Source organism: Amphiprion ocellaris, chromosome 10, assembly GCF_022539595.1.
Source record: "Amphiprion ocellaris isolate individual 3 ecotype Okinawa chromosome 10, ASM2253959v1, whole genome shotgun sequence".
Lineage (NCBI taxonomy): Eukaryota > Metazoa > Chordata > Actinopteri > Pomacentridae > Amphiprion > Amphiprion ocellaris.
Genome location: NC_072775.1, coordinates 9,788,678 through 9,809,506, shown reverse-complemented (window position 1 = coordinate 9,809,506; position 20,829 = coordinate 9,788,678). Strand labels below are relative to the sequence as shown.

The window sequence follows — 20,829 nt, the reverse complement described above, 5'->3', positions numbered from 1 at the left end:
GTGTCGCTGCTGAATCGCACTGCGCCTCATCAGACAGCAGAAGTCAAGCAAAGAATTTCTGCTACAGCTGATTCGGTCGCCATCTTTGTCGCGAACATAAACAACGCCAGGGAGTCGCAGGTTTGGTGCTCGGATGTTCCGCCGCCGCTCGGAGGAAAACCACGACAGTCCGCCCGCCGCCGCGCCGCTCGCTTCCACCGGAGATGACGGTTGACTTGGTGACCTGAGCCTCCGTGTCACAGTCGGTAAGAACGGTGTGTCGTCAGCTGATGTTGCTGCTCGTGAACGGGTTGTTGTGATGCCATGACAACGGTGCGGCTGTCAATAGCGCTCCGTGAAGCCGTTTTTGGACGTTTTTACCTTCATATTTATCCGCTGTTTATGCTAGCTGCTAACCGCTAACGCACACTCGTGTTCTCAAACCGTGTAGGTTTATGTGAAGTGTCAGTGTGTGGACATGAAGACGCCTGGCTATGAAGGCCGTTTGGTGTGTATGTGTGTGTGTGTGTGTGTGTTGCTAAAAAAGGAGCTGCTGGTGTCTTTGGACCTCCTACACTGGTTCCTGTTGTGTTTTTCCCCAGAGATGGGGCTCCTCTGCGTGTTTGCTCGCCGGCAGGGAGCGGGGGTTTAAAGGGGCTCTGGGAGGGCAGCAGAGGGGCCTTTGCTGCTCGTCAGCCCTGAAGAGATGGACCAAGAGTACGAGAGGCGGCTGCTGAGGCAAATCAACCACCAGAACCTGCCCACAGAGGGCCGCCTGACCAAGGTGAGACACACACATGGGGTTAGATTATGTTTGAACATTAGGGGACACGTTGGGCAGCAGTGTGGGAGTCATCCTCCAGGACATATGGAGCATCAGACACCTCATTTCCTGCATTCTGGTGATTTTTTTTATGCACCTGTTTGCCACTAATGTTATTGTGAAAATGTCTGTGTTTATGCAAAGGTGTTTATTCAGGCAGAATGTGTGTGTTATAGCAGCCTTGTGCTTCTTTATTGGCGGTTCCTTTCTGTCCCTGTTCTACCTGTTAACACTCAGCCATAGACACAGTCACTCTGGAGATCTTTTGCCTGATGGAAGCTTAGAAAAATAAATGTTTTCCTCCTGCATGTCTATGGCTACATAACCTCAATGCATGGCGATGACAAGTTTAAGAGTACGAAAACTTTACAGGGTTAGAGGTTTGTGTTTTTACTGCCGTGAGGGACTGAGTACCTCAGATGTACAAAAATACCCATATGACCCCTGTCTTCTATGACTGTAGAGAAGGATACCTAACACGTATGAACTCTGCTGCGTGTTTGTTTTTGATTGTGTTGTGAAAAATATTTACCTCTCCTGCATCGTCTTTCATCTTTCTTACCCATCCTAGTGTTTAAGTGCTACCTGTAGTCCTGTCAGTGTTAAGTCTGGGGACCGCTTCATTCCCACCCGAGCTGGAAGCAACTGGAGCATCAACTTCCACTATGCCAATGTGAGCGGCTTATTTATTGATCTCCTCAGTGCTGCTGTTCGCTTGACTTGACAGTTACAGCTCAGTAATCAAGGCTGCTGCTGACGTACTTTTCCCTTTCTTTCCAGGAGAACTGTCGCTCTCCCAGTCAGAACCATAAAGCGAAGGATGCCAGCTCAGATTCAAGCAAAGGTCAGAAATCCTTCCTGCATCTTCTCTGTGTTGTTGTAGTCGTCATTTCAAGTCATTTCCGCTTTGACTGCCGCCCTCCTCCAGATGCTGTAGCGTATGCAGCCCTGCTCAGGAACGAGCTGCTCGGGGCAGGAATAGAGACAGTGCCGGACCCTCATACAGACGACCGGCGGCATGCAGTCCTCTCTCAAGACTCTCACAGCCTTTTTAGGGTAAGAATCAGGAAAAAGCACCCTCATGATAAAGCTTGAAGGTGTAACTGTTTAGATTTATATGTGGATAGATTTTGCTGGACTCTCAGTTTGATACAAATCTATATACGCCTGGTTAATACTCTGATGTGAAGTGCTTTCATTTTGTAGATTGGTAAAATTTAACTGTTTTGGTTCTCATCTTCAAGTTGTTAATGAGTCAGGATGACCAAATAAACACTCAGAAATGTAATCTGTTAGAAATAAGGAATAAACAAAGCACACTATGTGTATTTTTGCTTTTAATGAGTAAAAACTTAATGAATAAAGACTGAATAATTAAGAAGGGTGAACACAATCCTGCACTGAGCTTGGTGACAGACAGTTTCTAACTATGATTCTTCCTCGTGTCTATTCTCTGCAGTACACTGTCCACACTAAGAGAGTGCCTTTCGATAGCGATAATGAAGTCTCCCCATACTCCCTTTCTCCGCTTAGTAACAAGAGGTAGGAAATGTCTCAGTTGCTGCACCCTGAACACAATTGGCGCTCAAAACCTTGCTTTTCTCATTTAGTTTTGGTCCGTTTTTGTTTTTTGTGATATTGCTGTAGTCACAAGCTGCTCCGCTCCCCTCGCAAACCGGCCCGAAAGATCTCCAAGATCCCCTTCAAAGTGCTGGACGCTCCGGAGCTGCAGGACGACTTCTACCTCAACCTGGTAGACTGGTCAGCGGGCAACCTGCTCAGTGTCGGCCTGGGAGCCTGCGTCTACCTGTGGAGTGCCTGCACCAGCCAGGTCAGAGGAGAGTTTCACGCTAGTTTATTACAGTTCTACAGTTTCATTCAGCAGATGCTTTTGTCCAAAGCGACGTACATCTGAGAGTAGATACAACACAAGTAAGGATCCAGTCAGGAGAAAACAACCTGGAGAAACGTGATTATTATGTCATTTCTCCTCAGTTACCACTTATAGTCTTACAAATGAAGAATGTAGTGTGTCTGAGCTGTTATTCGCTCTTTTTTTGAAGCCTGGTGGGAATGGAAGCGCTTATTTATGTCCTCCGTGTCTATCTTAACAGGTGACAAGGTTATGTGACCTTTCAGTGGATGGAGACTCTGTTACATCAGTTTGTTGGAATGAGAGGGTGAGGCTGCCAGAACCGACTCCACGGCTTGTTTATGACAGTGTCACAAGACAGAGAATAAGACTGAAAAATAAAAATAACTGTTTGCTTTGGTCGTTTCAGGGAAGTCTGGTCGCTGTGGGAACACACAAGGGATACGTTCAGATCTGGGATGCAGCAGGAGGGAGGAAGCTGACCAGTCTGGAGGGTCACTCAGCCCGAGTAGGTCAGTCAGAACTGGGGCAAAGTGCATGATTTGAAGTTAAAATTATATTTGTGTGGTTCTTACTGAGAGGCCTTTTATTCTCAATGGATGTTACGCAAACAACCACAACTCCAAGCTTTATACCTGAGGCTCAGCTGTTCCTTTTTTCAGTTTATCAATGATGCATTCATTTGTAACTGCAAACACCCACATCAAAATTGCCCTGTTAAACTGGCCAGTTGCTCAGAATAAATCCATAACTTTCAGCCAATCACAGTCAAGAGTTTCCAGTGGCAATGATATACTGTCATATATGACCCACCAGATGGATTTTGATAGCTGTGGTGATACATGAGAACCTCCCCTCCTACCCTTTGTGCCCAAGGTGCCCTGGCGTGGAATGGGGAGCAGCTGTCGTCTGGAAGCCGGGACAGAGTGATCCTACAGCGGGACGTCAGAACACCCCCCTCTGCTGAGAGGAGGCTGCAAGGTCACAGGCAGGAAGTTTGTGGTCTCAAATGGTCTCCTGACCACCAGCACCTCGCCTCTGGAGGCAACGACAACAAGGTGAGGCAACAGCAGACACGAATACATCCATCGCTCCAGACTAGCTTTCCCTCGGGAGCACCGATGCAACAACTTTCTCCAGCACGTTATCTGGTCGCCCCCTATACCCTTATTTTAACTAAATATCCACAACTAAGAATCTACCTTGCAATGCTGAAGAAAGTTGTCTTTGCATTACTGTAAAGACTGTCAATGATTTGAGATTTATTAGTTGTAAAATATTCTAATCTGAAAACGTAATAAATTTGTAACCAGTCTTTTTTTGTTGCATCAGTCGTATAAACTGGTCACAACAAAACTCCTCACTTGCTGAACATCTTGCTTATCTATATACACTACAATTTACCAATATTCTCTAAACATCTCACATTCAGGCTTTGGTACATGCTAGTCAGGCTCAGACAGGTGTGTGACTACAAAACAGTTTGGAAAGAGTGAAATAAAGCATCCTACTGTCAGATTTGCCCAAATTGAAACAGTCATTTTTATCTGTTTTCTATGACCGGACTTTTCTACGAGCAGAATGCAATTTAAATGACAATTTTTTTCAGTTGATCGTGTTCAGTTGTTTGTAGGAAGGCAAAATTTAGCACACTGTTAACCATTGTGATTGAATATAGTGGGCTGCATTTCCTTCTTAACTTTTACAGTCAGTATCTCCCTGTTTGAATGTGCTCTCTCTTTTCTTTATTTCCCACTTCCTGTCTCTTGCCCAGTTGTTGGTGTGGAACAGCTCCAGCCTGCTTCCTGTGCAGCAGTACAGCGACCACCTGGCAGCAGTGAAGGCCATCGCCTGGTCTCCTCACCAACACGGGCTGCTGGCGTCAGGCGGCGGCACCGCGGATCGCTGCCTGCGGTTCTGGAACACGCTGACGGGTCAAGCACTGCAGAGCACGGACACCGGCTCCCAGGTCTGCAACCTGGCCTGGTCCAAACACGCCAACGAACTGGTGAGGAGAGTCTTATGGATGTGCACAGGACGACACGCTAGGCATTACGTCATCATGTGAACATGAAACATCAAGAACGATACTATGGTCTCATGCCTTTGAATCTAATCTGTTAAAACAAATTTCACTGCTTGTTTAGATGTGGAAACCAAATCCTTTTTTTGCAGATGTCATCTTTGTCTGTCCAGTGTACAACTGGTGGAGTAACCTCATAGTCTCAAACACTGAAAGTATTGCTGTTTTTCTCCTTTTTCAAACAAAGTGTGTCACAGGGACTACAAATGGAATGGATGACCTGAATAGATTTTGGAGAACCTTTGTGTATTAATGAAGGAGCGATAATTTCAAAGAAATAGATATGCCTCTGGTGTGTACCTGGCAATGAGCAGCATGTTTAGCCTTGTAAATAAGTGTTATCTGTGATGTAAAACACATTATCGTTATTAGTTTTCTAAACTGATCTAGCAATAATCAGCATTTCAAATGTCGTTTTTGCTAATTCAGCAAAATAATTTACGACATTTGGACATGTCAGTATACATCCAGTTTTATGTCATTTTCCAGCTTTTTGCTGAGATTTTGTCCCAGACCTGTTGATTGATTGTAACTTTTTCTGCTCTAGTTAATGTTGGTTTTGTATAAATTTAAATCATTTTTAGAATTTATTCCTACCGTAACTCCAGGTGATATTCAGATTTGTTCGTTTATTTCCAGGTGAGCACCCATGGCTACTCTCAGAACCAGATTCTGGTGTGGAAGTATCCATCACTAACACAGGTGGCCAAGTTGACAGGACACTCCTACAGAGTCTTATATCTGGTATGACTGCAGGTCTTAGTGAATTACTCTGCATGTTCTGCATCACTAGATAACCAAAGCATGGCAAATTTTCATTGTGGAAATACAGTGAAAACACACACATGTTGAATGTTTTCTTACATTTTTCAGTTGTGACAAAACTTTTGCACTGCTTTACTTAAAGTGTAAGTAGCAATAGTTAGTTATAGTAGTAGTAAGTCACAATATTAGAATGTCTGAATACTCAGTTTGAGACATTTATGCATTAATCCTACTCAAGTACAAATATGCAAGCCCTATGTAATCACACCCCCCACCCCCAGATGTAAGTGCACAACAAAAGAGGTAAGTTCAAATACATAAAGTGAAATGTGGTTAAAACAGATATAAATACATGCAGAAGTAGATAAACCAGGAGAAATTTTAGTAAAGGAAATATATGAACAAATAAAATGCAGTTATAAAAGATGATCTCATACAAGGTGAATATATATATTGATCTCAAATAAGGCAAAAGAAATGGCAATAAAAGAACAAACTCTTGAATGTAAAAAGTGACAAAAGTAAAAAAAATATATATGGAAGTACCTATATAAAAAAAATCAGACAGTAAAATAAAGAAAATCTAATAAAACTGTAAAATAAATGCAGCTATACAAGTAGTTTGATAATGAGAATGGAAAAGTGTCGGCTATGTTTTAGAAATGAATTTTAAGGAGAAACGTCTAAGCTGCAGTGGAGCCATTATCACATTAAGGGGAAGTTCCAAAGCAGAGGAGCCGAAACTGAAACCACATAAAGAGCCTTTATGGATATCATTGATTTTATTACTGCTAATGCAGGAAAGAAAGGGCAGCATTTAGGTGTTGTAGTGTGTCTGGTTAAAGTGGAGTGAATTGGAACAACGATATAATTTGTGCAGAAAGATAATGTTTTAATAATAAGGAAAGATTAAAGCCACTGCACTGTTCATTCACACAGATGTTTAAGTAATTGGAGTTACCTCCTTGTTGGTGGAGGGCAAATGATTTTTAGATCTTCCAGGTGGAGAGAGGGTTCAAGGAAGCAGTTTGCATATTGAAAAGCACCCATAGTAACTAGCTGTCAACATCTCCCTCTGAAATCAAGTCAAACCTTCTCTTCTGTCTAATGGAAAATGTTGTGTCGGTCATTTTTGGAGCATCCTACCGTGTAAAGCTTGAGTTTGTATATTTGCCATTTGTGGAATTGGTAATACTTGCTTATATAAAACGATTTCTAGTTTAATAGGGTAAATGACTTGTGACTTTATGTTATGGGATAATGAATATTGAGTTTAACGTGAGAACGTATTTTTCCCCTAAAATGGAGCTTTGTTAGAGATTACGATTCTTCACTTTCATTTTATTTGTCTTTGCTCTCGTGTGTCACACTCTGAGACACGCACACCTTTCTCTGCTTCACCAGTTTTTCCTTCATGCTCCCCTTTTTCAGGCCGTGTCCCCGGATGGAGAGGCAATTGTTACAGGAGCTGGAGATGAGACACTACGTTTCTGGAACGTCTTTAGTAAGACACGCTGCACAAAGGTACAGTCAGTTAGTCGGTTATGGTGCTATAGATCCATTATATATGGGTCTGGTGCTTTTGTTGTTTGAAAGTGCTGTCTCTTTATTTTTTGGTTGCTGAACAACAATTTAAAAATCTTAAGTCACTATTTTTTCTGGACAAAATTTTAAATTCGAGTTCCTACATTTCACCTGACTTGATCTTCAGAACCTAAAATCCCTTGAAATTTGACCCAACTGAATGTCTGTCTCTCTTCCCAGGAGTCCAAGTCAGTGCTGAACCTCTTCACAAGAATACGATAATAAACAGCCGGGGACAGGACTGCTTTTGAGAAGAGCCTGCGGGGCTGCAGTTGAAATGCACAGTGTCAAGAACACAACAACAGCACTCACGGACTAGTCTGTAGACCCCTCTGTCAGCGCACCAACCTTCACTGCGACACTTTTTTCTACAAAGGATGCAGCCCAAACTTCCAATGAACGACAACTGCCATCCCTCAAAGTGATGTCACTGAGTTAAAAAAGAACACAGAACAAAACAAAACAAGAAATCTGAGGGCTGTACTATGAAGCAGGATTAGTGGGTTAGTGAGGTACGTTGAGCCTAAAGTCAAGAGTTTTCAGTGTCATGAAGGTGGCTCTCTTTTAACCTGTTTGATCACCGTGGTAACTGATGCTGCACACATCGGCTGTATGAAGTGTCACCTTTAACCAGGTCTTTTCCTGACAATTTTCTCTATGTGTGATGTAGATTCTCAGACGAGGGGGGTATGTTTTATCGGCAAACCTGTTGAATTGTACGTTAGTAATCCCACTGAGTGAAGCTGTTCACTTGTACGCAACACGTTTCCACAGGATCCAACATGCAATCAGTTGGTGATGCAGAAAATGCAGTTCTGTTTTTATTTTTGGTCCTGATTACTGTTTTACACTGCTGATGCTGCAGCTAATGGAACACAGATTTGAAAATCGATCAGTCTGTTAGTATTTGTAATTGAGAATATTCAGTCAGTCACGTTAATTTCTAAAAAACACTAAAGTGGTTTCCACATATTTTTCATTATAGGACAATGTCAGACCTAATTACACTTCTTGAATATCATGAATGAAGTTAAAAGATTCGTAGCTGGGATGTGTAGCTGTCACGTTGGGAAAAATTGGTGATAAAATGAATATACTAACATTTGTAATTATCAGTTTTCCACCAGATTTCCTCTCTTAAATCATTTGCAATAACTGGTTTTTCCTGCACTGGATTTTTATCTTCCTCATAACCTGCTCCTCTTGACTGACGTATCGGCACAGCATCAGTTCTTTTTGTGTGGAATAAGAGTCACATGAAGCATCTTTTTTTTTTTTTTAAATGAGAGCACACAGAGTCTGAAAAAGAAAGTTGATAAGAGCCGTCACGATATTTGTTATCTCTGACTGTGGTTTTAGGTTTTGCGAAGCCAGCTAACCCAAACAAAGCCTGGCTGCGTTGATCTTGCTTCATACTACACCCCTCTGTTGTCACGACGAATTTGTCCGCTTACAAAAGTTGGTCTTGTTCTCTTTTCTGTTGTGGAAGTGATTAAGTTGTTTTATTATATATTAGCAGAAATATACATGTACAAGAGTTCTAAGCTATATAACATAATGACGTAACATTTTTAAAAGGCTCTCCTTTGTAACAGAGAGGAGATGAAGCCTGGCTGGCGTAGGGGGGGGGGGTTTCTATATTTTGATAATGTGTGAATATGATCTACAGGAGTATGCAACAGAAGAGGAACAATAAATAAGTGAACAAACACACAGTTGCTCATGCAGCTGCAACAACAGATCAATTTATTGTTGTTTTGTCAGTCATCAAAAAGATTGAGCAGAGGTTTAGAACAATGTGCATTCATGCCAGAGGTATTTTATTAAAAACACGTTGCACAGAAACCCGCTTTACATAATAACAGTCCACTTCATGTGTCTTTCTGAGTCGGTTCAATCCAGGTATTACAGTTTTCCAGTGAGTAGTCCTATTGGGCACCAAGTATTGCTGAAATGTTGAGATTGTTTTGGGTTCTTGCATGTTAGACTTCATTCTGACTTTGCTCAAAGGCGTGCGGAGGGAGAAAACTTGAGATGCAACAACAGCTCTGACTAGTAATCTGAGTATCCAGATCCCTGCAGGCCTCGGCAGAGCAAAGAGAACTCTTTTACGATCTCCTTAACGCGACGCTTGTTGGTTTGTTCCCTGAAACAGACGCGAAAAGATTTATATCAGGTTTGTCGTTAAAAGTACATACAGCAGGTAAATCCTGATGTTAAAGGTTCTGAGTGAAACCTTGTTTATTGAGCATAAGCATCTCAGAACTAAAGACAAAGGGAAATGTTGGCCACACCTCCCCTGTCATTTACGTCCTTTTAGAACCAGAAAAGTTATGTACAAGAGAGCCAACAAGGAATCCAGCTGTTACCATTAGCCCCTGCTAGCATTGTAAATGAATGACTGTAGTGAGTTGTAAAGCTCTCTGCTTGTTTCTCTTGCAGTCTGTGTGTCTGTTTTCACAGTTTGCTGGATCAGAGTGGACAGGTTTGTGGAAAAACACATACAAAGACTGGATCAGAGCTTCGAAACAGCAGTCTAGACTCTTGCATTGAGCTGAAATTAACTAAGTGCACATAAATTAGGTAAAAAAAAAAAAACCACACAGATGTGGTACGTCATTCTTAAATCACTTGGATTTTGGGGCACTGGTTCAATGCTAGACTGCACTATCACTTTTCTAATATGGTGTGGTACGTCACTTGGTCTGGTTTTAGTACAAGGAGGGCCAGTAGTTTCAACTGGAGGGACTCACATGCACACACAGCGAGAAAGGCTGCCTAAACAGAACAGAGAAACTCAGATTACAACACAGTGGGACTTCACTCTCTGCCAAAGGTGCTATTACTATATGTTCAAAATCTTGCAAATCTTCTTCAAATCCTTTCATGTTGCCTCTCTAAAGTGTCATTTCAAGTAAATATTCCTCATCTAAGCCAGCGATTCATGAATATGACATATTTTGTTTCCCATGCTGTTAAAGTGTCAATATGAGGGTGTTTGATATGCAACACCATCTGTTATTACCACTAACTGTGACATGCATGCTTTTTATTTTATGTAAATCTAAATTTTAGGGTCTCCTTTTTTTAAAAACCTCCCACTTGGCAGGAGCAGAAACAAGCTGTCAGTGCAGCACTGACATTTAATGGAGCAGCAGGAGTTTTGAGCCGGGGCCACCTGATGACTTTAACCTCTTTTTACTTCTCTTTTGCTCTCTATAAACTCTGCAGAGGGTTGTTTAGCTTCTTAATGCTCCACTAGGCTCAACAGCTACGTACAGTAGTCGTGGAAAGAAACACAAAATAATGAGCCAAAAAATGCTGCAGTGTTGTAGAGTCTGGCGATGATTCTTATGATAAGAATGCTTGATAGAGCATGACTTCCCTCTTACATTAACAGTTCTGATGTTACCTTAGGAGCTGCTGGGTGAAGGTGTGTTTCTGCTCGGTGGAGACCTGAGCTGAGGGGAACCCTGGAGTCTGCAGTGTTTCTTTGAGCCACTGGGACAGAAGAGCTGGACAATGTCTGTTTAGACTCAGCAGCACCTCAGAGAAATGTTCTGTCAGACTGCGAGGAGACCCACCTCCAACCGCCTGGGACAGGAATAAAGCACACAACACTTTTAGTTTTAAATCTCAGGAATAAAAGCACCGAAGACTATTCTACACTCGCCTGCAGAATGGTTTCTGTCAGCAGCTTTCCGTCCCTCTGCAGCACGTCACCAAGCGAAGGCACGTCTTTACAGCGACTCAAGAACTCTGTCTGTCAGGAGCGTAAAATGATCTGTGAGGTGGTGAATTTAGAAATAAGAAATTTGGTGGAATTTTTTTGCATATTCCTGCTTCAACTCACAAAGAACATGCTGGCAGCTTTCACTGTGGGTGTCTCTGGAAACTTGACAGACAGGATCCCTGCAGAAAAACAGGATAAAAAGAATTTTAAATCGCTGCCTCAGCTAATAAGTCACGCAAACGGATGTGTTAGGCTGAATTTCAACACTTCTGATAGAAAAGTTGGATTCGATTTTTTTATTTTATGAAATTCTTTGACTGACGTTTAGATTTTTTGTTTGTCCCCTCTGTATATAATACAATTATACTCACCACAGTAAAACAACGCTTTAACATCCAACTGGTCAGACAGGTACAAATCAGGCTTCCTTTTAAGAATCTGTTACAGGAAGACACAGTTAGTCAAAGACTTTGTCTGACGCAAACGTGCATCAACATGAATATTCACCCAACCTGAGCATGAAGGTGCATAAATGATTCAGCAATATCAGGATGATCCCTTGGACCTGCCAGAGAAACACATCAAGACCAGTCAGAATTACATCTAAAAGCTGCTAATCAGACGCTGCAGCTCTTTAATACCTTGCTGAAATATATTAAGTGTGGTGGATGTCAACACTTCAATAAGGCTTCTGATGTTTGAGATGTGATGCTCCTCTCCAGCAAATATGTGAACCATCTAAAAAAAAAAAGAGGAAAGAGCAGGAGACTGACATCAGATCCGTCAAAATCCTCATTAATGTCAGAGAGATGTTACTTTTATTTCATGTGGAGGTGTACCTGACGTGCCAGGTCCAGAGCCGAGGCTTGTGGGAAGGCGCTGTAGATCTGCCCCAGCATCTCGCTCAGCTGGGCCACCATCGGCCCGAAATCATGTAGGAGGGTTCGGACCGATTTATCAAAAACCCCGCACACTGCCTGCAGAGGGGAGGACGAGGGGAAAAGAGCCGTGAGTCATTCAACACGCTTAAATCGTACATGCACAGACACACATTCATATACATATTTCTGGAGGCAGTAAAAACCTCCCACCTCGACCACATCTGAGTCATGGAGCCATTTACTGAGGATGGTCTGGATCAAAGTGAACACCTGCTGCAGCACAACTACAACCTGCAAGTTTGAGACAAAAACAGGCAATATGGAATTTATTCTAGACCAAAATTAGATTATAAGAGGTTTTGCAGCACATTAGGATATTTTTTACCGACATTTGTATGTATACTGGCTTCATGAATGTTTCATTTTAATGATTTCCTGTCATTTTGCTCTAAACTCACAGGGTTTTGTGTGCTCTGAGGTGGTGTGAGTCTGGGACTGGCTGCTCCCTCTAGGCCGTCTGTCTGTCTGTTGATGTCCAGAGTGGTGAAGAGACTCGACAGCATCCCCAGGATGTGAATAATGCTCTGTTTGTTAGCGGGATTGGGCTATAGGAAGAGAGAAAGTAGACATTCACAGTAGAAACTTTGTGATACTAAAAAGAAATAGTTATCAAATGTGAGAGTGAGTTTAATATTATTGTAAATCTTGCATCAAATGCTGCAAAATTGCTGCTCTGCTTTAAAAAGAAGCAGCAGAGTCCTGATCCTGAACCCTGAACTCAAAACTGTATACATAACCCTGATTAACAGCGTTAATTAGCTCATTAAAATGCATTTTATGTCTACTTTAACAACTGTGCAGTGTGCTAATTAAACTGAAGTGCACTTAGTGAGAGTCCAGCATTTGCAAATGAAGTTCTATAATCTACAATTCTACAATTTCATTCAGCAGACGCTTTTACCCAAAGACACGTACATCTGAGAGTAGATACAACAAAAGTAAAGATCTAATTAGGAGAAAACAACCTGGACAAGAGCCGTAAAGTAAGTTCAAGTGTGATAATAGGACCGTGGCGTCTACAGACAGTGCGGGAGGTAATAGGATTTTTTAGCTATGCTCCGGCCCTGTTGTGGTGGTTGTATCTGGTGCCTGCTGTTGTCTGGGCGTAGAGAGGGAGGTGTGTAGACCTGAATGAGAGAGTTCAGGGAGGAGGGAGCTGTTTTCATTCTAGCTTTGAATGCAAGTGTCTGAGTTTTGAATTTTATGCGGGCAGCAACTGGAAGCCAGTGTGACATGTATGTGTATTACTCCTACTTATTACCTATTATTAGTAGTTATGTAATAAATAACTATTTCTGAGCCGATGAACACACAATTTCATAACACTTTTGTTGTTTTCATGTGGGAGATCTGGTTTGTCAGTGCTCCTCTGATTGGTTTGAAGTGGAGAAGACCCAACTGCAAAAAAACTGATGGCACATACTGTCATGCAAAAGCAGTGTGTGAACTACAGGGGGAGCTTCTCTCCTATTAATAAGACATGAGCTCCCCTGAAAACATGATTTGTGCATTTTGGGGAGTCTCTAAAAGGCATTTCCATTTTACTGTTTCCTGCATGAAATTTGTTTGCTATTGTTGCATGGCTGGAAAATAATCACTGATTGACTGCTGCAAAGATAGCATTAAAGCACAGTGGAGCCATTTCATAAATCGCACTCACAATTTATTCAAACATCAGAATAAAACTAAGAAAACGGAAGAACTAACGTAACTTTCCGTGGTGCTGAAATCAGGCAACAACAGCTACTTTTCATTTATTCTTATTTTCTATTCTCAAGCTCAATCAAATGCTTTACAAATCTTAATAAATCTGTTGTTTCTGACCATGAGGAAATAAATGGTGATCGCTCCTAAATCCCACACACTGTGCATGATTTATTTCAATGAAAGTGTGATGACAGTTGAGGGGTTGTTTGTTTACTGCCAGCAGTGACAGCCAACTGGCGTCAAAACACACCCACGCCTTCCTGATTATGCACAACTGCCTTGCTTTTGAGTCCTAAAACTGTTAATAAATAATATGAAAACTTTTATTTATCATATTTTAGCTTTGAGTATTGTTTATTCAGGCTCATTCATGCAGTTTCATTAGGATTACTGAAGATTTTTAAACCAAAGTTTTAGGGGATTTGAGTTCAGTTAACCCTTGTGTCGTCCTGCGGGTCAAAATTGACCCGGTTTAAAGTTCGAAAATGTGGGAAAAAAATATAATTTCACAGTGATACCTCTGATGTCCACATTTTCAACATTTTTGGGAAATTTTTGAACATTTTTTGGTGGAAAAAAAAATGTTAAAAATGTTTCTTAAGAACATTCACAAAAAAATCAACCAAAATCCAGCGAATTTCACTGGATGTTGGTTGATTTTTTTGTGAATGTTCTTAAAAAAAATATTAGCAGTTTTACTGGTATATATGTAATCACTTTAGATATTTTTAGGATTTTTTTGGAAGATTTTTACTAATTTTTTGAAAATATTTACAAGAATTTTCTTGCCAAATTTGGGGGATTTTTTAAAAATAAAACTTTTAAGGGAAACTTTAAAGGAATTATTGGAATTTTCTTCCTGAAGGTTTTGCAAATTTTCAGAAATTTGGTGAATTTTTTGCTGAATTTTTGGATTTTGTTCAGACAAGGCAACAATATTTTTTGGTGCCCCTAAATGAGGACAACAGGAGGGTTAAGCAAAGACATAAGAGACTTTTGAATATATTTTACCACACTTGCAGCACTACAGTTATTATTTCAGTGTGATATTTTCATGTTTTCTGTCTTTGTTTACCTCCTGCTGAGCCAGTGTATCCAGCTGCTGGACGTGAGGAGTGATGAGCGAGTGCAGTCGGCCTAAAATCTCCTCAGCCGGCAGAGCGGACAGCAGGAAACCCAGAGCCTGCATCAGCCACATGCACTGGCTGCTCTGCACACACACACACACACACACACACACACACACACACACACACACACACACACACACACACACACACACACACAGAGAGAGAGAGAAAGAGACAGTTGATGCTGTCATGTTTCCAGAATCTATGGTACTGTTCCATGTTGAAGGCTGTTTACTCACCTTATGGATCTCTTTGACCAGCACATCCTACAGAAAAGCACAACTTTATGTTTACAGGACTCACACTGTGGTTCAAAAAAATACACTGCTAATCTGTAACTGTGTGACGTTGTGTGTCTGACCTGTGATACCGTCAGGATGTCCTGAGCGTAGGGGCCCAGGTCGAGCCGGCACTCCCTGCAGATCCTCTTCAGCGTAGACACACTGGACACAGAGAGCTCTGGCTTTACCAGGCCCTGAAGCACCATGGGTAATATCCCACCCAGCATCACCGGGTGGTCGGCCAGCCACTCGGCCAGAGACCCTGATCAGCAAGGGGGGACCAGGTCATGTCACATTTAATGTAAAAATTGACTGGCAAAAAGACAAACTCAGTAAAAAGTCTCAATTCTTGTACAAACTGATCTTATTTGTCATTTTACAGCAGGGTTTAAAATAAAAAAGTAAGCAGAAATCTATTAATAAATATGTTTAAAAGATAGAATTTTCTCTTTGGGAGTCCGAATGTGTACCTATGGTGTACATGACAGTGTCGGCCAGCATGATGTTGCTGATGTTGATTCTGGGGATCAGACCAATGAGGCCAGGAATAACATCAGAGTAGTTCACATCGATGGTCTCAGCTATGGACTGGAAGCCAAACAGCAAGGCCTCAGTGTCCTGAAGATGAAGAAAAAACACCAAAGTTTGGTGTTAGATCAAGAGAAGAGTGCAGAAAACACAATGTAGTAGGGTTAGACTGCAATGTAGTGCAGGGACACAGCATTTACCTGCTGATCTATCAGTCAGTACTGCATATAACAACTTCTAAATGAATCATTGACAAGTGCGCTACACTTTTTACTTTTATTTTTAACAAACTGTGTATTTACAGGGGAAACATATAGAGAAACTCTCACTTCTATGAGCCCTTTGTATCTGGGCAGTAAATCACATTTTATGTCGACTCATCCAGCTGTTTATCACCACAAAAGACAGACAGTCCTTCAGATGGTGGTTCAGGCTCATTTCCCCAAAGACACATTTCCTCCTTTCCTCTCTCCTCACATCTTTTCCTCACATCTTACCTCACAGTTTCAGTGGGAGCCACTATGATGCAAAGAACAGACGCAAGAAAGGGAAGCGTGGATGCAGTAAAGGGAATTGAGATGTACCCTTTATGAATATTAACAACAAGGAAGTCCTCTAACTTCAGTCTCTGTGGTGTCATTTTGTCTTCTGACCTCCTGGCTTTACTGGAAGTGGATATGTGTTGCATCTGACATGTGATTGTCTACATTGTAGCAGATTTCTGAACAGTAAAATTGCATTTTATTGAAACTGAAGGACTGTTAGAGGTGGGAGACTTAATTCTCCAGCAATCTGACAAACACTGGCTGATATTTAATGGTGCTAATAAGCTCAGTTCTCCTGCACAGCACTGAGATCAGCTGCTTTTGTTACTGTTATTATAATCGTGCTGACTGGATTAATCTGTGGGTCAATAGATAATTGAGGGACTTGAAGACTTTGAAGTCCATGGGATATATCTTGCATATTTTTGTTTTTGAAAATAACAAAACTAATGTTATATATATTTTTAACATGAATATAGCAGTAAAATATCATAGCAGAAGCTGTCTCTGTCAGCACACAGCTTCTCTAGTTTGCTACATATGAGGGTCCAGTTTCACATGAAGTGCTTCAGTGTTAGTTGTTAGTGATGTTACCTGCCACACCGCCGACTGCTGAGGGTCCATCAGCTGTCTGCCCAGTCGGTCATAGAGGTTACTGAGCAGCTCTGCACCCAACATTTCATACACATACATCAGAGTGTCAGAGATGTCTACCCTGGAAAGAAAACCAGCCAAAACAACACAGTTAACTAAATTACTGCCTTGTGGTTGTGTGACTCTGACAAACCAGTAAAGTAACCGTTTGTTATATATGTCTGTCCAGGCTTGACCTTTTGGACATAATGGCTTTGCTTCATCATCTAATCCTTTCAGATATTTATGTGAAATTTTGTCACAATTAGAGTAAGAATTCTTGATTTAGGGGCAAAAGTCTGCTTTGTACGGTCACAGTGAGCTCAAACTCTACATTTGCCAAATTTAAAGAATTTTACTCAGTTTGTTCCAGACATATCACCTTCATGACAGTAGGATGGACAAAAGGACATTCTGTTAACATAATTCCTTCATCTCATCTGTCTTTAACAAGGCATAAAGATGCAATGCAAAGCTTGAACTGTAGCATTGGTTCCACTTTTCTTACAGTTATCAGACAGAATATCAGGATGATCCCTGCGTCATCTAACACTATTATCATGTCCAAATTTAAATTTTCACAACACTTCAGTTTGACACTGGTTTAACCAGACTCAACAAGCCAAAACACAATAAAAATTATTTAATAAACATCCTGTTCAAGGATTATTATTGTGTATATGTTAACATGCTGATGGTGGAATTAGGTTAAAGTATCTCCACTGGGCCAAACTAAGGCCACACAGCATGCCTCTGAGTCATATATGCCCATAATTTTTAATGAAAATGATACATCTTACCACCATTTTGGGAAAGAAAACAAACTTATACCCTCAAAGGCTTTGCTTCTTTGACTAAAATCCAGTTTTTAAGCTCCTTAAAAGCTTCCATCATTTTTCTGCCTTACCTGTAAATTCGAAACTGCTCTTTGTCGTCTGAGGACCAGGATTCGTACTCCTCCTGGGAGGGATAGTGGGATTTATGTAGCAGAACGTCCACTAGTTGGAAGTAAATGGGCCTGTAGACCTGCAGGTAAACTGCCTGCTTGTCCTCCTCGAATGACAGAATGTCATCCTGAAAATTCAAGAAACAATGAAAAAGTAAGAATACATTTCTTGAAAGGCAACCTGCACATTTATTGCGTAATTTCTTACTTACTGTGCAAACAAAAGTAATCATTGTAGACTTCCTTCAGTCTCCTCACCTGCAGAGTGTACCAGAAGGTGAGTGTAAGTGAGCTGGTGGTCTCACTAACGGGGTAATGTCCAGGGATGCCCGTACAGAACAGGATCATGTTGACTAAAGCCAGATATTCCTGCCAGTGGTCCACCTGTTCCAACAAAACCCTGTCAGACACAAACAAATTAACAAATAAAAGACAAACACTGTAGCCTGGTTGTAGAACAGGGCTGTACATGTGCATCTGTGTGTACCTTGAGTGTGTTTCGCCCATAGCAACGGCAATACGACAGATACCATGAGAGGTTTCCATGTCTCCATTCTGAGCCGCCGTCTTCAGCTGGTCATGGAGACCCAGCACCAGAGGCAGCAGGTTCACCAGAGCGTTAACGTACCTGCACACAAATGGTCAGAGTAACACACCCTTAAACACCTACAGATCTGATGATCTAGCTTGTTTCTCACCTCTGGCAGTCTGGCTGAGAGATGGCGTTAACTATCGTCTCCACTGCCATGTCAAACAGCTCTGGGTTGGACAGAGCAGTGAAACAGTCTTGGACTAGTTCGTGACTTTCCCCTAACGCCACATCCAGCCCCACCCAGCTGGACAGACAGCGCAGCACCTTCTCCTTCACCTGATTCGATGAGTCCTGGCTCTGCAGGAGCTGTCGCAGCATGGGACACACCACCGCCCACTCCCCGGCCAGAGCCTCCCTCAGCTGGCCACGGCGGGCTTGAGCCAGACGGCTGCTCTGGAACTCCTCCGGAAGGACGGTGAGAAGCTCCAGCAGGGCCAGACAGTGCGACTGGGGGTCCTGAGGGGCCTTCGCACCAGAGCCGTCTTCAGAGTCGGGTTTCTGCGGTTGGAAGGCCCTCACCATGTCGGCCACCGGCTGGGACCAGGCCTGGGGGATTAAGTTCAGAGCCATGGAGGCCAGAGCTACACACAGACGAGTCAGCACCATTTTGGGCCCAGAAGAGAAGTGCAAGATGTGGGAGAGAAGCTGCATCCTGAGGCTCTCGTGCTGGTCTGCAGGGAGGTCGCTCCAGTGGCGGGAGATCTTGGTGTGGAGGGTGCTGGCGCCGAAAAACTGGACCTCTGGGATCTGCAAAGAGAGGCATTCAAGTTCTGACATTCAACCAGTCTATCTTGACTTTCTGTCTGCTGCATGATGTTCTTCATCTGTAGAAAGTGTAGAGAGTAACCGCAATACTAGACCTTGTCAGGGCTGAGCAGGGCCCAGCAGAAGCTCCAGGCCCGAGCAGAGGTCTGGGCCTGGGTCAGCCACTTCTGGGCCACATTCTTACGCTCCATGTCTGGATCAAAGTACAGCTGGTAGAGAGCCTGCAGGAAGACAGAGGGAGCAAAGCAAACAAATTTGGTAATTCGATTTCTTACAGTTTTATTTATATAGCGCCAATTCACAACTCTTGCCATCTCTTAGCACATGGTCAGGTGAAGACCTTACAAAGTTTAAACAGAGAACCCAACAAATCCAAGTTTTCTTTGGACTCCCTTTAAGGAAACACTTGGCGACAGTCGGAAGGAACCAAAAACCTAACTATAGCTAAAAACCCTGGTAAATATTGATCAGAATGGTTTAAACAGACAGGAATCATATCCAACTTTCCCATTTATTTTGACGGAGGAGGTGAGTTACTCATGGTAAGCCTTTTGCTTTATTTTTCTTCTGAAACAGGTTGATACATACAGAGTCCACAAAGGGTCATAGTGGAAATTATTTAGCATGCAACTTTAAATGTGCAGAGCTGCATTTACATAATCACTGCAAGGTGAAATTCAAGTTTTCTTTCGTTTCGCTAACATGTTCTAATGGTGCTTTTTTAGATGCTTTTTGACACATCATGAGCAAAATAAGCTGTCAGTGCAATGACTGAGCATTTCTACCCTGCAAAACAAACAGATCCAGACATCCATTGTTGGAAGTCTTGTGGTGAGAGGCTTTTTGTATCATCATTCTTCTGCAGAACTGGGTTCAAACATGTCTGGTCGAATTACTCGAGTAGTTTCACGGTGTTTCAGCAGAGTTGTGAGCTGGTGTGCTGAGTTGCAGTGCTGGGTGGACAGAGAGCCAGGGACTTTATAGATCTAGACAGAGTTACATCTAGGCCACTTTGATGTATTAAAGGATTATTTAAATGGACAAAAAAAATCTAAATATGTAATTCATTGCATGGAGATGAGTTTTCAGGGGTTCAATCATTGACCAGAGGGGGGCTTTAATTATAATACATGCAATGTGTGAATAGAGTAAAAATGTGTTGTCATGGCAGCTAATCCAAAGCACATGGTGTTAGTTATTATTAGGACAGCATATGCTTATAGCTGGTATCATGTTACAAATGGTCCAGTTGGCTGTAATCTCCTCTGTGTTCAACTACAATTACCAAACTACAGCGTTCTGCTTGACTAAAACGAAATGCTTTTGCTGGATCAGATAATTCATTTTAATATCAATGGAAGATGCTGCAGCTCCAGTGAATTCAGATTATGTGGATGTGTGTTTTAATGGTATTACAGCAGCTGTCCCTGCAGGTTTAATTCAATAGAACAGAAGTCCAGTGACGGTTATAACTGATAAGCAACTTACCGACTCCACATTCTCCACCGTTAACTCCACCGGTGAGTCTCCAGGGCTGACCGGAGGCTCCATCTGGTGCAACGTGAAGGGGTCTCCCTGTTGCTTCTGGGTGTCCTTTAGAAGTTAAAGCCGCACCAGTTAGAAAATAAATCTTAAAAGCCTTTTTTAAAAAAAAGAAGGAAAAAAAAACTCCACAGTGTGTCAGATGAGGCTGTCAGAGGACGCAGCGGGTGGGTCAGCTGTCCATACAGTCCACATGTGGGCAGTGCGCTCCGGCATGACGACACGCTGACCTCTGCGGGGGCGCAAAAGTTGTTGGCTCACAGCAAACTCTGACACACATTCGAGCCTTACATGTTTATAAATGAACGCTCCAAGCAAGTCTACGATGCTGAATAATGCGGGGAAACTTGCGCCCACGGATTCCACTTGTGCGCTGCGC

The 20,829-nt window shown here is 42.2% G+C and overlaps 2 protein-coding genes across 2 annotated transcripts; one reads left to right on the top strand and one right to left on the bottom strand.

Moving 5' to 3' along the window:
- Positions 1–60: 60 nt before the first annotated feature.
- Positions 61–8,846, top strand: fzr1b (fizzy/cell division cycle 20 related 1b). Its single transcript, XM_023296967.3, has 14 exons — positions 61–245; positions 582–763; positions 1,374–1,475; positions 1,583–1,646; positions 1,731–1,858; positions 2,262–2,344; positions 2,450–2,633; positions 2,917–2,982; positions 3,085–3,187; positions 3,552–3,733; positions 4,450–4,683; positions 5,398–5,502; positions 6,955–7,047; positions 7,288–8,846. The coding sequence occupies exons 2-14, from the start codon at positions 686–688 to the stop codon at positions 7,327–7,329; spliced, it is 1,464 nt and encodes a 487-aa protein (XP_023152735.2). The 5' UTR covers positions 61–245; positions 582–685; the 3' UTR covers positions 7,330–8,846.
- LOC111587127 (importin-13-like) lies at positions 8,837–20,816 on the bottom strand. The gene is made up of 21 exons (XM_023296954.3): positions 20,397–20,816; positions 19,004–19,129; positions 18,250–18,890; positions 18,039–18,179; positions 17,810–17,951; positions 17,513–17,679; positions 16,567–16,687; positions 15,370–15,517; positions 14,980–15,161; positions 14,858–14,884; positions 14,564–14,698; positions 12,180–12,326; positions 11,932–12,012; positions 11,680–11,817; positions 11,482–11,578; positions 11,353–11,405; positions 11,212–11,278; positions 10,961–11,019; positions 10,781–10,870; positions 10,520–10,701; positions 8,837–9,253 (listed from the first exon to the last, which is right to left on the bottom strand). The coding sequence occupies exons 1-21, from the start codon at positions 20,457–20,459 to the stop codon at positions 9,160–9,162; spliced, it is 2,901 nt and encodes a 966-aa protein (XP_023152722.2). The 5' UTR covers positions 20,460–20,816; the 3' UTR covers positions 8,837–9,159.
- Between the last annotated feature and the right edge of the window lie 13 nt (positions 20,817–20,829).